The sequence below is a fragment of the Oryza brachyantha genome, chromosome 5, assembly GCF_000231095.2.
Source record: "Oryza brachyantha chromosome 5, ObraRS2, whole genome shotgun sequence".
Classification (NCBI taxonomy): domain Eukaryota; kingdom Viridiplantae; phylum Streptophyta; class Magnoliopsida; order Poales; family Poaceae; genus Oryza; species Oryza brachyantha.
Genome location: NC_023167.2, coordinates 12,589,138 through 12,604,213, shown reverse-complemented (window position 1 = coordinate 12,604,213; position 15,076 = coordinate 12,589,138). Strand labels below are relative to the sequence as shown.

General features: G+C 40.2%; 3 protein-coding genes and 1 long non-coding RNA gene across 4 annotated transcripts; 2 read left to right on the top strand and 2 right to left on the bottom strand.

Annotated features, from left to right (window-relative positions):
• The first annotated feature begins 740 nt into the window (after positions 1–740).
• LOC102699960 (methyl-CpG-binding domain-containing protein 1-like) lies at positions 741–3,603 on the top strand. Its single transcript, XM_006654321.3, has 2 exons — positions 741–922; positions 2,814–3,603. The coding sequence occupies exon 2, from the start codon at positions 2,849–2,851 to the stop codon at positions 3,374–3,376; it is 528 nt and encodes a 175-aa protein (XP_006654384.1). The 5' UTR covers positions 741–922; positions 2,814–2,848; the 3' UTR covers positions 3,377–3,603.
• Positions 3,604–3,859: 256 nt separating this feature from the next.
• LOC107304276 lies at positions 3,860–4,788 on the bottom strand. Its single transcript, XR_001550301.2, has 3 exons — positions 4,618–4,788; positions 4,146–4,281; positions 3,860–3,988 (listed from the first exon to the last, which is right to left on the bottom strand). It is a non-coding gene; the product is annotated as an uncharacterized LOC107304276 (long non-coding RNA).
• Positions 4,789–7,737: 2,949 nt separating this feature from the next.
• Positions 7,738–10,191, top strand: LOC102699685 (protein RESISTANCE TO PHYTOPHTHORA 1, chloroplastic). Its single transcript, XM_006654320.3, has 4 exons — positions 7,738–8,117; positions 8,497–8,707; positions 9,225–9,394; positions 9,480–10,191. Exons 1-4 carry the CDS (start codon positions 7,782–7,784, stop codon positions 9,504–9,506), a joined length of 744 nt encoding a protein of 247 aa, XP_006654383.1. The 5' UTR covers positions 7,738–7,781; the 3' UTR covers positions 9,507–10,191.
• A 2,063-nt stretch (positions 10,192–12,254) lies between these two features.
• LOC102699404 (peptide methionine sulfoxide reductase B3, chloroplastic-like) lies at positions 12,255–14,646 on the bottom strand. The gene is made up of 3 exons (XM_040523970.1): positions 14,257–14,646; positions 12,751–12,907; positions 12,255–12,638 (listed from the first exon to the last, which is right to left on the bottom strand). The coding sequence occupies exons 1-3, from the start codon at positions 14,616–14,618 to the stop codon at positions 12,474–12,476; spliced, it is 684 nt and encodes a 227-aa protein (XP_040379904.1). The 5' UTR covers positions 14,619–14,646; the 3' UTR covers positions 12,255–12,473.
• Positions 14,647–15,076: the final 430 nt, after the last annotated feature.

Below are 15,076 nucleotides of genomic sequence, written 5' to 3'. Positions count from 1 at the left end.
ATTTATCTATTAATATTATATAAATTTATATAATTATTTGTATCTTTATATTATCTAAAGATATTAATACCTTACAATATTATGGATTAGGTGTGAAAAATGTCTTAAAAATTTTAAAAACTAGTTTAATAATGTGAATACATATATACAATTATTACAACTAACTGTGTAAAAATCATAAATAATATATACTACGAGTTAGTTTTTATGTATAATAACATTTAGGTGGCTGAAACTAGTAATATCATTATAGAAATAACAAAGGATAAGAAAATAATAAAAAACATTACAGTCACAATATTTAGTTTCAAATTACGTGGTAGTAAAAAATAATTTTATGTTAAAAACATAAAGATTTGAAATAGTATTAGTAAATTATTGGTAAATAGGGTGTAAATCATAATACTTATGAGAAGTTTGTCTCATTTGTAGGGTTGGAGACTAATCTTTTGTTTATTTTTTCTCTTAGCATGTTTAGCAAATTAACCATTTGCTTTGAATTGAATAAAATAATAGATAATAATATCAAAATTTTTAGTTGTAACTCATAATGCGAGTTTTTTTAAGGAGGAAATGGTAAGGATGTCATTATAATTTTGCAAAATTAAAGATGTATCATTATGACCCATATATCATTAACTGATGAGGTTGTACGTGTTATCAAGATACCAATGACATATGTATAATATTTTACAGTTTACAAATTTTTTATTAATCTCCGCCACCTGAATAACCATATCAAATTCCTCTTCGCAGTTCGCACCCTCGTATCTTCTCTCCGTCCTCTCTTCCCCGCACAGCCGGCCGGCGAGCTCCGCCCCTCCGCGAGCCGTGGACGGGCTTCCTTGCGGCAGTCCCAGGACGGGCTTCTCCTCCTACCGCCTGCGCTGATCTCCCGCGAGCAGGGGCGCTGTCTTCCTCGGTGAGCATCCATCCATCCACGCACTCTACTTTTTTTTTTCCTCTTCTGGAATCCGCATCATGAACCCTAGATAGGTTCTCTCCTGAAATCTGGCTTAATTTTCCATAATAATCACGGGTTCTTTTTGTTCCCGAAAAGTAGATCCGCCCCTGTTGTCAATGCCCCCTCTCTTAGTGGGATTTTGTAGGTGAAAACCATGTCCAGTTCCTAGATGGACGAGGGCGGCGTTTCAACGTCGCCACCTCCTTGGAGGCGTCATCTTGGTCTGTGGGTGCGTTCTAGGCCCGGCGACGATCGGTCATGCTCAGTGCGGCCGTCTCGATGCTAAGGGGCGTGGTAGGGCTGTCGGCATGGCGTGGTGTGTTTTCTTGGGCTATAATCTTGTGAATCTTTGTTTCTCTTAAAGTCTTAGGGGGTGTTTAGTTTGCAAAAACAAAAAATTTTGCGGTTACATCGAACGTTTGATCGGATGTCGGGAGAGGTTTTTTTGACACAAATGAAAAAACGAATCTCACGGCTCGCTTAGAAACCGCGAGACGAATCTGTTGAGCCTAATTAATCCGTCATCAGCACATGTAGGTTACTGTAGCGCTTATGGTTAATCATGAACTAATTAGGCTCAACAGATTCGTCTCGTGATTTCCCCTATAACTATGCAATTAGTTTTTTATTTCATCTATATTTAATACTCCATTTAGATGTTTAAAGATTCGATGTGATGTTTTTGGGAGAAAACTTTTGGAAACTAAACAGGGCCTTAATACAAAGATGCATAATTATTCTCCGTATTTTTGGAAAAAAAAATATTAAGCTCAACACTGAGCCCTAATTTAAACAGCTAAACTTTTTTAGGTCTAAAATGCTAGCTAAGTGTCTCGAAAAGTTATTGGCGTTAATCTTTGCCATGTCCAAACCAATCTGGACTATATTCTGGTCTTGTTCAATCCTCACGGCCAAGTAACCTATGGTACTCTCTCTCAAGTTGCCATTGCACAGTTGCAACTCTGGTTAACGGCTTATTTTTTTTAGAATGTTTTGTGGAAGGGTTATTACAGTCCAGGTTCGGTATCATTGATCGCTGTCTTAGCAAAATGCCCCACTTTTAGTTCGGCTGTAATGTGAAGACAGCACTACTCTACTTTTTTCTCCTGACTGGATCTGGTTTAATTTTCCTTAATAATAACCTTAAGGGATACTAATAATAGGTTTCTTTATTCCCAAAAAGTTTGGGGGTTCACAATAGACCCTCCCCTGAGATATGGACAGAAGCATGAAAGATAGTGGAATCTGTCCAGTAACAAAAATACATAGAACATTTGATTGAGAAAATAAAAGTTAATGGGTTACACCATTTAGTACTTTTACAGTTATTAAGTTCGGACAAACATTTTATACATTAGCAAAGTAGGACTGTAGGGAGTGGAGACTATAGAGGTTGTAAGGGGAAGAGGAAGTGAGAGATTTTTTTTAGTTGAAGCCATCTGAACCATTTCTTCACATCACTGTGTGTCTATGAATCAATTTTAGATTTCATCACAACATGCTGAGCAAAACTTGGAATTTTCTGCCACTTATAAAAATTGAATGCAAAATCTTTTTCTGTGGTTACTTTTGTGCTGCCAAACGTAAGTGTGCCTATATGCTTTACTCTATGTGAGCTATACATGGCATCTGCATTATGCCAAAGTTGCAAAATCTAACTGCTAAGAAGCAGCTTTTATGGACTTCTAAGAAAATAAAAGGCATCAGCCTTTGATGTTTCTATTTGCATATTGAGAAGTTGTTCTGTAATCCTACTCGAAAGAAGTATGCATCCTTTGTCATTAACATCCATTTTCCATTTGTTTGTGCCTTATAGAATTAATGTTTACATTTCAAATGCTTATTTCAGGATCGGAAAAATTCTTTTACTTGATATATATAGTAATGAAAGGTAACCTTATTTTGAGAAAACGAGGTTCCTCCACAGATTCCATTGGCATGTATGCAGTCCAATGTTGTGAGTGTCACAAATGGCGCAAGGTTGACACAAAAGATGAGTTTGAAACAATTCGTGAGAACTTCACTGAGGAGCCATGGTACTGCAGTAGGAGACCTGACTGCTCGTGTGAAGACACTGCTGACATTGAGTATGATAGCAGTCGTATCTGGGTCCTTGATAAGCCTAACATACCAAAGCCTCCAGCAGGAACTGAGAGACTAGTGATTATGAGAGGTGATTTGTCTAAAATGGATACCTACTATGTCATGCCAAATGGGAAGCGTGTAAGGTGCACCGCAGAGGTGGATAAGTTCCTTGAGGCCAACCCAGAGTACAAAGATCACTTTTCAGCTGAAAGCTTCAGCTTTACAACACCCAAGATTGTTGAGGAAACTGTTTCTCACAGCTCTGTGTGGAAGTCTGGGAAGGCTAAGAAGCAGGACAGGATAAATGCTTCAAGCAATAAACACTAATTTATTTGGGAACGATAAGGCATATGCTATGCTTGGGTGATGCTTATCTCAGGTTGTGATGCTACCATCATCTACTTTGCAGGGTGGTCAAAATCTGTTTATATTTGCACTTTAAATCTGTTCAATCTCTGTGATCTGTGTTATGATGCTCAGAACCTGTTCTCTGTATTAACTCTTCGGAAAACTTTCAGATGGATGAGAAGGTCTGTGATTATGCTGTCCATAACTAACCTTAGTTACATGCCTATCAATGAAAAAGAGTTAATATTTCTGAGGCTTGCTTCTTTGTTGATAACTTGATATGTGTTCATACCAGAATAATCATTGGAGATTTGATTTGTCGCAATAGGTTATGTTTCCATTTAAAATATTGCAAAAAAAACTCTAGATGAATTTAGCAATCAACAACAGCATGAAATGATTTCAGATCAGGGATGGCCTCTAACAAAATATAGAGACTAGCGAAGTGCGCTGACCTGGTAGTCTGGTACTGAAATACCTGTGAACACAATGCTTATTCCATGTCATGAGTTGGCTATGTGCCTATGTGTTTTTAGTGTGATTGTGCAGCTTCCGAGAGGTCCATGGAAGCGCATGCTGTCAAGTCGTGGTCTGCAGTGTGAGATGGAGGCGCATCAGGTTTTAGCAGGAAATCAAGAAACAATATGTAAGCAGCAGTGGAATAAGTGCTATGTCTACATGAAACGGAGGGCTCACAAATCTGTGGCTAAGCCCATACGTATCGACAATCGTGATCAGTTACCGTCACCTTGGATGTGGCTTCTTCAAATTTACATTTCTTTTGGGTTCTTGTCGGCCGTGTGACTTCCACAATGCACACCCATTCTCGCAATTCCTATTTTGAATGATCCAAAAAAAAAAAGCTTCAGGCTGCTTCTTCCTCTCTGCACAATCAAACACAATAAGATGCATAGTCCCAAAAGTTAGCACAAATCATTCCAGGTAAATTGATTCAAAACCATCAGGTCAGGGTAACTTCTTACTACCGTCCCATAATAATCTCATTTTTCGTTTTTCCGTGTCTAACGTTTGACCATTCGTCTTATTTAAAATTTTTTGCGATTAAAATTTTTATTATTACTAGATGATAAAATATGTATAGTACTTTATACGTGACTAATTTTTTTTAAGTTTTTATGTAAATTTTTCAAATAAGATAATGGTTAAACGTTAGACACGGAAAAACAAAAAATAAGATTATTATAGAACGGAGTTAGTACCTTTCAGTGGCTTGTCACTTGGGTCACTCTCATCTCAAAGACTTGCACTGCAATCTGCACTGTTCCTCCAACTGATCGGTGATACTTGGTAGTAACTTCGAAACTTCTCTGAACATCAGATCATAAGAACACACAATCCCGTCGCAATCAAGAACATGTATTATAGTGGCAAGCACAACACCCAGTTAAAACCATATGAGAAATTTTTTATGAACCGTGGCCTCCTAACAGCTGCGTTTGTCTTGTTCGTCAAATCTGTCAGTGTCAACTTCACAAAAATTTTTTAAAAAAATCAAAAGTTATCAGAGAGCCAAAGCTACATCAAAACTAGCAAATCAAGTGCTACCTCTAGTCAACCTCTAGTCAAATTCAAATATTACCTCTGTTCCATAATAACTTTATTTTCCGTTTCTCCGTGTCCAACGTTTGACCATTCGTCTTATTTAAAAAATTTGTATAAAAACTTAAAAAAATTAGTCATGCATAAAGTACTATTCATGCGAGTAAGAATAAACATATTAATTGCAAAAAAAATTTAAATAAGACATTGAGTCAAAATATTATATCACAAAACTGAAAAATGATCTAAAATTTTAGGATAGAGGTAGTGTTTAACATTTATGACAGGATATGGTAAAGTTCTAATATTTTGACAAAAAAAATTGTTAATAAATTTATAAAATCTAATAAGTTATAATATAATGGTACTAGTATTTTTTTGAGAAAAATCTATACGGATCTTTTGCCTTCCATTTAAACAAAGCATTTTAGAAGTTATCGATAGTTGAAAATTTAGAAGATTGATAAAATCTTATCCTAAGTAATTAGTAAACAGGCTGGTCTCCAAAAATTTTATGTTACTTTCTGTTGCTTGTTGAATTGAAAAGTTGCCGGAACTCACCTGTGACGGGAGCGCAGAAATTAATTCTGGAGGCACACACCGACACACGCTGGCGTCGAACACCTTCACGGCGAGTAACGCCGCACCCTTCGTGCCTGAACGGGAGCAACCACACCCAATGACGAGGCCATCACATCAGCGCGCGCCAACTCCGCCAACCCGTTGCCGCCGCTTCCCGCTGAAACCTCCGCGCGTGGATCGATCGATGCGCCACAGGCCGGCTAGGAGGACGGCAACGCGACGTGCGAGATGCTTGCGAGGGTGCCGCGCAGCTGCTCTCGTGGCGTCTAGGCTAGTAACCCGCCTTGAAGAACTTGAGCTGCCGTTGGTCGCGAAGAAGTGGTGCCGGAGTGAAGAGTTAGTGAGCCCGTGGAAAGATCAGGATTAGGATTTAGGAGCCGCCGATGAAGAGATACGGCGGTCGGAGTTCTCCAGAAGTTGATTCGTTTTCAAATGGGAAAAATAACCCGACGGGTCCGCGGCGTTAAAAGAGTGCAACTAGGGGATGGGGACACGATGGAACAGGTAGTGTACATGTCTACCCATCAGATATAAGTTACTGCTATATACATTCACGCTAAAAAATCTTACGATAAAAAATCTTACGATACGAACAGATGTAACAACCGATGGATATGAAACTTTGACCATATCCATTACATAGTCACATACACATGGATTTATTAATTTATTGATCAATGTATATACATACATGATATGAACAATAGAAAATTTATATAATTTACTTATCCTTTAAGTAATTTAGATATGAATTTAACTTAAAATAATCAAAATGCAAGACATAAGATATATTTAAACATAAACATCTATAAATAATAAAACTCACAGATCGATTAGATTTGATGGGTAAACGGACGAATCGAGCATAGACGGTGGCGCTACCCATACCAAGTCCATTGACTCATCCGGCATATGTTTTTGACATCGAATAACAAACCCATGAATATAAAATGAAGAATATACTTGATTGTAATAGAGATTTTCCCATGGATAAAACGGGTAATCTGGCATGATGGTCATCCCTAAGTGCACTCGTGCAACTAATTTCTGTACGGTAACCTTATTTTTCGCTTCCGCTTATTATTATAAGCCAAAATTTAAATTTTCAGTCTTAAATTTAAAGTTGATTTTATGAGTTTTTTTCTTCTGCAGTTAATTTTGAGCCTTGATTTTTATATTACTAAAAATATGTACATAAAAAATTTATTCATAAATTATTTTTTGTTTGCAAATATGACGTTTGATCTTTTTCATGAAAAAGTCAAACAATTACCCATAAATTTCGCTTACATTGATTAATAAAACTACATATTTAAAATGTTATATCACACAACTTCTCGGTTAACATCAACTTCACAAAAATACATATTTAAGGTTAAGTAGCGCAAAATTATATGTTTAAAAATTAGTTTATCACATAGTAACTATAGATTTTGTAATTTAAATCAGCGGCGGAGCTGGCATATGGGCAGGGGGGTCTTCAACCCCCTACCGGTACCAGAACCATAGAGACCCCCTAATACCCCCTATAAATTTCTTCCATGTATCTATAAAAATTGAAACATATAAGACAACATATTTCAATTTATGTTAGACTGTTTTGGTCATCCAGTTAGACCCCTGTTATTTTTTTTGTTGGATCCGCCCTTGATTTAAATCTATAACATCTTTGTTTTTCTTAAGTTCTAAATATTGTAGTTTTATGATTAAAGTGATTATAAAACTATAGTTTTATAGTAAAGTTGATGTTAAATATATTTTTTCTGTTCTCTAATATTCGTCCTTACCACAGTAGGTGTACTTCAAACAAGAAGATGGTTTTCAATTAACGTGTTTTGCAACAGGAATATTTGACTTGAACCGTTGATCTGGTGCTTACGCTGACTACCACCTGATTTCGCACTGCTGTTTGATGCAATGGGAATTTGGGATGGGCATATGCTCCAGATATTGCATCTTCAATATCCATGTGCCGATAAATTGGACGGCTGAGATCATTTCTGCTACATAAAATCCAAGCTGAACGACGAAGCGAGAAATCAGGGTCGCTGGGACATTTAACTTTTTGATATTCACTACACATTTACGCATTTCTGTTTTGATAACTCGTAGTTTTAGAAGCTGCAAGCTGCATAGGCGGCCACGTCAGCACGGCGCGAAGGCCGGAGGACGACGACCTTTCATTCCCCATCCCTTCCCCCCTCCCTTCTCACCACGAGAAAAAAAAACCTCCGCGCGAACAATGTACAGCCCTCTCGGCAGCGGCTGCGCGTTCGCCGCCGGCTCCTCGTTCCCGACGCCGGCCGCTGCAGCGGCGTCGCGGTTGCCGGCGTCCACCCTTACCGCCGGGAAATGGGCGGGCAGCAGGAGGAGGAGACCGGCGCGGACGGTTCTTGCGTGGGCGAGCTCGGATGGCTCGGACGGTGGCGGCGCTGCTGGTTCGGTGGCGGCCGAGGCCTCCGCCGTGGGAGAGAGCAAGGAAGGAGAGGAAACCGGGGGAAGAGGCTCTTCCGCTGAGTCGTCGACGGAGAAGAAGCCGGCCCCCGTTGATCCCAAGATTGAGAAGGAGCTTAAGAAGGTCGGCTGCTTTTCTATTCATTGAGCACTCTGCTTGTTCGAGATCGCTATGAACACGTATATTTTGAGCTCAAAAAAATTCGAACACTTGAAAACTTCACGAATTCCACAGTAACTGAGTGGCAATGAATAGGTAGAATCTGACCTGAGCCATCAGAAATGCTAGCTGCAGGTGCTTTAGCATATCTATAGTTTTGGTCTGAACCCTACTTGCACAAAGAAATGCTCAAAAATATATTTTTTTAGGGAAAGGTAGAAATGCTAAAGATTTTGTTGATACAACACACAACATGATGCCATCATTCCAAATGATGTTTCATATTAGGTGTACTTGTAGCATAGTGCAAACAGTTGGTAATTAACCCTGTGTTCCTGAGCAGGCAGTTCAGAAGACCGCTGCAACGTTTGCACCGAGGGCGTCCACTGCCACAAAGAACCCTGCAGTGCCTGGATCAACCCTGTACTCTATCTTTGAGGTCCAGGGATATGTCTCCATGCTGTTGGGTGGAGCCCTTTCCTTCAACCTTGTGTTCCCATCAAATGAGCCAGATATTTGGAGGCTGATGGGAATGTGGTCCATCTGGATGTTCAGTAAGTAAGAATTTAATTCGTGGTACTTGTCGAGTTGTTGTTCGACGAAGTTTAAAAGTTTGTAAATTGTTCCCATCGGTACCAAGGACTATAACCTATCGACCGTATCTCTTTTGTCGTCGGCAGCTATTGGCTAAAAATGCATTGAAAGTGTTCAATGCTACCACGTTATGAATCAACTGATACAGGGGGGCACTTAGTGCCTCACTAGCTAAAAACCCTTATAGTGCAATTCATCCAATTCTAGATAAAGAGTAGTTATTTTAGAAACCGAGAATTTACAGTGGTGTCTGTTTGGCTGTTCTACCCATACATATATGATATATTCTTACCTTTGCCAAGAACCTTTAACAGAAGTTTTTGAGGCTATCAAATCAAGCAACTAAATTGTATCTGTATCTCAAAATCATTTTTTCAGCCTTATACTCTTATATTGTACATTATCTAGTTTCTAGATGACATTAAATTAGAAACATTTTCTGTGATGCTGTAACTGATCAACTACGTACTTCTGCAGCTATACCTTCTCTTCGGGCCCGTGACTGCTCAAACAAGGAGAAAGAGGCTCTCAATTACTTGTTTCTGTTGGTCCCTCTAATCAATGTCACTATCCCGTTCTTCGTGAAATCCTTCGCTGTTGTCTGGTCAGCAGATACCGTTGCGTTCTTTGTGATGTATGCATGGAAGGTATTTGCTCATGTTAAATGTTCTCTGCTCCTCCAGTATCCAGTCAGTTGTTGTCAAATGCTTAACTAGATTCATTTCTGCACAGCTTGGGTGGCTGCAAAGGTCAGAGTGAACCATTTCCTGACCAAAGGAGCATTCGAACAGCAAATTTTGCATATGTGAATTTTGGAGGGCACGCCTACATGCGTCGATGAAATTTTCCTAGATTTAGTTGTGTACATCCATTGAGAGTGAAGAACCTTGCTTTCATTGACAACAAAGTACTATACAGATGAACCTTGAACTGGCAATATTAGTGTTGACTGGAACTGAGGATCTCCCAACCTTTTACTATGGTTTCCCAGTAGATCATGTGTTAAGGTGATACCTGCTGTTGTCATGAAAATCCAGCATGTGAAAGTGTGCATCAACATAGGCAATATGTATATGGTTCAGTGCCTGATTTGGGGGTAAATATTCTCACGAAGAAAGATCAAACTGCACACATCTCATTCATATCTGGTGTCCTTGTTCCCCAGTTGATTCCTCAAAGCAAGCTTGTGGCTCCCCGCTTTGAGAGCTCGAAAGCGTACTTTTCATTTACGCTTTCGAACCAAATAACTTCGCCTCACGCAGTTCGGACGCAAGCAGGTGAGCGATTCGAGAAAATTGAGAACCATGGGCGGCTCCTCGAGCAACAGCGGCGCCCCGTCCGCGCCACCGCCGCCGCCGCCGCAACCCCTCCACGTGATGGACGCGGACGAGGAGGACGAGAACGTGAAGCAGCTCAGCGAGTGCGCCGCCCTCTACCTCTCCCTCCAGGCAAACGCTCTCTGCGCTCCCTTCCCATCCCTCCCACCCTCGCCTTCTCTCCCCCGACCTCGCCTTAGTTGAGGAGGCGCAGATCTCTTCCTGGCTTCTTGTTCCTGATCCTGCTGGCATCGCTGTGGATCCTTTTTCAGGACTGCCTCGTCGAGTCCAACCGCAACTGGAAGGCCTGCCAAGCACGTAAGCATGACAAATTCTTCTTTCTGTAGGCCTTGGGGGTCTAACTTGTCGCGTGATTATGTGTGAACCGAATGTGTTGATGAAACCTTGCTGATTGCTTTCTATGGTTGGTGATTTGGATCGAGTATGTTTGTTAGATTGTAATGTTGTACAGAAGTAGGCAAAGCCTTTGATTTGGAATATTGAATTGAATATTCCGTTGAACTTTCACATGTTATATATGGAGTTCTGGTCAAGTTAATTTAGGAATTTTAGGAAAGTAGGAGTATTTCTTTTTCAACAGAGTGTTTGTAGTGGAGTAGAAGTGATCTTCAGGCTCTTTCTCATGTTATATATGAAGGAGTTCTGGTCAAGTTAATTTAGGAATGCTAGGAAAATAGGAGTATTTCTTTTTCAACAGAGTGTTTGTAGTGGAGTAGAAGTGATCTTTAGGCTCACTTTCTTGTAACATTACACTGTTTAGATCCCCTTATGAGATGTGGGAATTTTTCTTGCTTCTTTGGGAATTGAATTGCTTGGTAAGTTCATGCATTATAATCAGGACCTTAATGGCATGATATGATCTAGGATACGATGTAATCCCTCCTAGTACAGCGAATCTGGACAGAGCTGTCCAGATTCGTTGTACTAGGAGGGGTCACATCCCCTCCAAGATTTCGTTTTTTGGGGACGTGAGGGAGTAAGTTACTAAAAATGGGACTCGCAACCATCCAAGATAAATCAGGATGTGTCAGATTGTGCACATTTGATTTACCTTGCTGGTTGCAGGTCCGCAACAACATCATGCATACAGATCCAACTTTGCTGTATGCCCTAGCACTGCACAAAGTTGTTTGGTCACGCATTTGTGTCCTATTTGCTTTTCAAAATTATATTAATTGCAGCCACAGTTGATTTCGTCTTTCTTTCTCTGTAGAATCACTGTCATAAGGTAATGTTTGCTTGAGGGTCTAGCCCTTGCATTGTGTCCAAGTTATATTTGGTATTTCTTTGAGTAGAAAAATTCAGTTGCTATTCTCTGGCTGTGTAAAGTCAATGTTGTATTAGTTTCTGCATTAAAAAATTCCGTAAGCAGGTTGTGGCTTTTATCTGATGAAAATCTCACTTTTGTGCTAATAGTATTTGTTTTGCTTCTTTTTATGTCAGATGTTCAAGCCTTGAAAGCGTGTGAGGCAAAGAGAAACAAAAGTGAAAAATCATAAATCATTTTTTAATGTGGCCAGTTGGCATTAATACCAGGCAAGTAGAAATTGCACATATTACTATGATACAAAGCTCTACTGTTCGTTAAATATATTTGAACATTTTGAAATCATCTTAGTTGTTTCTCAAACAGTATGTTATTGTTCTTACAAGTTACAATCAGCATCAAACTGAACACCTTGTATGTTTTGACCAGCCTGCATTTGGAAGGTACCTCATATTCTTCATCGAGGATGGCAATATCATAGGCAACGTGTAGGAGTTCTTAGCTGCTGATGGCGAAGGTCTACGGCATCAGAATTCATAACCTGTAGTTAACTTTCGGCTGAAAAGGCACATGTCGACCTTGCAACGTTAACTGAACTGAATTTTCAGTCTCCAGTAGCAGTTGCTGTTTCTTCAAATTTGGATGCAATTAGGCAGTTCCAACAATACATGAGCCTTTGGGTAACTGCTGTGTGAGTTAAAAGATCTTTCATGTTACCGAGCTCAAATGGAATCATCTGCAGTACTGTTTCTGCAATATTGCTCACTGTACACCTATAGCCTTTGCAGCTTTCTTACACTACTTCCTGCAATGTTCCTGATGCGTCTCTTCTGTCTGTAGCCATGTATGGATCTGAACTTCTACACCAGGAAAGTAGAACAGGAATTACAGATAGAACCTCTCTATCAGGAAAAGTGGAATTGGAATTACACATATAGATAGGTTACAGCCAAAAGTTGTCCATAATCACGAGACCTGGTATTTGGCATTATTGACAAACTGCAGAGTACAAGAACTTTCTGAAAAACCAGAAACTTTTTAATAGCCACCGGTTACTACAACTCTGCGAGCATGAGGGCTGCTACTGCTCTATTTGGGGTTTGTATGTTCATGCTCATCCGCTCAAAGTTTACTATCTTCTGAGGCTGGAATGAACTTGAGTGAGATACTGTTAACACAATGCCTCTCATCTGTAGGCGTGTTGAAACCCTCCCCTTTGAACACATGGCCTAAGTGTCCTCCACAGGCCGCACAGGTGATCTCTATTCGCCTGCCGTCAGGATCAGGCTGAAGTTGCAAAACAGTGCCAGCATAAGTAGGAGATCATGGAATGTGAAAGAGGGAAACAGCACAATCATATATATTCATTGCTATCAGAAAGTAGAAGACAGAACCATACCGTACGTGCAATGGCTCCAGGAAATCCTTCATAGAATGCTGGCCAACCACAACCTGAATTGAATTTTGTAGACGACTTGTACAATGGTGTTCCACATCCAGCACATTCATAAACGCCCTCACCAAAGAACTTGTCATATTCACCTGTTCCAGGATACCTGGAAAAAGCATACGATGAAATCAAAATTCATCATATATTACACTGTAATTAGTTCAACAGACTACCAGATTAACCATGCCATACAACAGTTATTCATTAAGTGTTTGACAACGTTCCGTTTGATTTAGATTATTGAACAGATTATTGACTTGATTATAGGGACACATTAAAATGCTTTGAGAAATAAACTTAACAAATAGCTTAAAACAAGTGGTCTAAACAATGCAATAGAAAGTTTTATTTAGGAAACGTATTTTTCCAAGTGTGGAGCAAATAATGTGGTGAATAAGCTGAAAAGAACAGGGCTAACAAAATGTTGGTAATGAAAATAGGATTGATATTGCAGCTTGGTGCAGAATTATCTTTTGCACCGTTACTCAATTGTCAGGACTCCGGTTGCAGATTAGAAATAAAATGAGTGTCAAAAGATGGTAACAACCCACAAGCTTTCATAAGACTTGGCTTTAGCAACTCTAGCTCGGTTGTTTTCACTCACCTTCTGAACTTCATGATAGGTGTCTGTGTTCAATGACATATTGGTAGAATGGTAGGCAAAAGAAGTATTACTGACTAAAGGTTATGCACTAGCACTACGGAGCAATATACAATCTTGGTCAAGAGAAATATGATGTCTAGAACCAAACCTAGAATTAGCGTTTCAATGCAGGAGCATATTATTAGCAGGCTGATAAGCTGATAAATTTATGGGAACATACTAACAGGCTGATAAAAAGATTTATTTTGCCTTCAAAGTAAAAGATCAAATACAGCTGTTACACAAGGAGTTGCCGTCTACAATTCCACCATCTGATAGCTACGGTAGCACAGCTGCTACTTAGTTTATGAATAAATTGCAAAAAAACATTATGTGGTTAAAAATGCAAACATAAGAATGCCTGCAAATTTCAAAGGAAACGCATATTCAGATGAGCCATGGAATAGGCTGGTATCACAGGTTTTTCAGTTCGAATAGTAGGTGCGCCCATGCTGATAAAAGATACTATCATGGAGTAGCAAGTTAGCAACTGCCAACTCGAGAGCAGCCAGTAAAGCCACAGGATCATTGGCTATTCCCAGTCAGGACTCGGGAGCCATAGGGCACAGGCAAGTCATTTCTGAACAAACTATTGCAATGAAATGCACAATTGCACTTGCACACATGCTCGTATATTTCTATATTAAGAAATGAAATGTAAATTGACGTTCTTTGTAGACCAGATAGATCATTCTGCTACCCCGGCGAATTCATTTTATGGCGATCAACACAAATTTTAGAATTCTAAGGGGAGGAAAGAAAAAGGATAAACAGTGGGAAGAAAGGTGAGAATTATTTGTACTCAGTCTTACTCGGTGGCCTTGCGGCGGAGGATGCGGAACTGCTCCGGCGAGAGGATAGCCTCCCACTCCTCCTCAGACTTCTGCACGGATCCGGGAGGAGGCGGCGCCGACGAAGACATCGCCACGACGCCCAGCGACCGCCGGCCAACCATCCCCCCGCAGCGCCGGCTAGCGGACCACCGGTTGCTGCAGCGCGGCCGCGAGCACGAGAGCGCGACGTGCCGAGGTGGCGCGGAGGTGGAGGGCGGGGCGAGGAAGAAGGAGGCGAGCGCGGAGAGCGGGCGCGCGGCGAGCGGCGCGCCGGGGCGAGGGTGCGGGTGGGGGTGGGGCGACGCCATCATCCTCAGCTTGAGCAGATGCTGGACGCCCATTTTCTCCTGGCCCTTTTTTTCGCCGCCTCGGCAAATTTCTCCTCAAGCTGTCAGGCAGTCCGTTGTACACGTGTCGTGGCCTTCTCGTTTTCTGGTGGCCATAGCCGATAAGGTTCCTGTGTAGTAAGTGTGACTGGATTAGTGGATTTTGGCCTTTGGTCATGCTTATATAATCTAAAATTTTAATTTTAATCTTAATTAAATTTAAAGTTAAAGTTAATTTTAAGGTTTTTACCGTAGTTTATTTTTTATTTTTACTTTTAAATCACTATAATCACATATATATATATATATATAAGTTTTGTTTATAAATATATTATTTGTTTTTTTACGACCCTAAAAATGAGGCTGATACACCGGTCGTCTTGGGAGTTGGAAGACAACCATTGCGTTCCCGTTGAAAGGCACCCACTTTGCTATTTGAAGTTAGAACAAGAGCATTCACGATACCATGACTG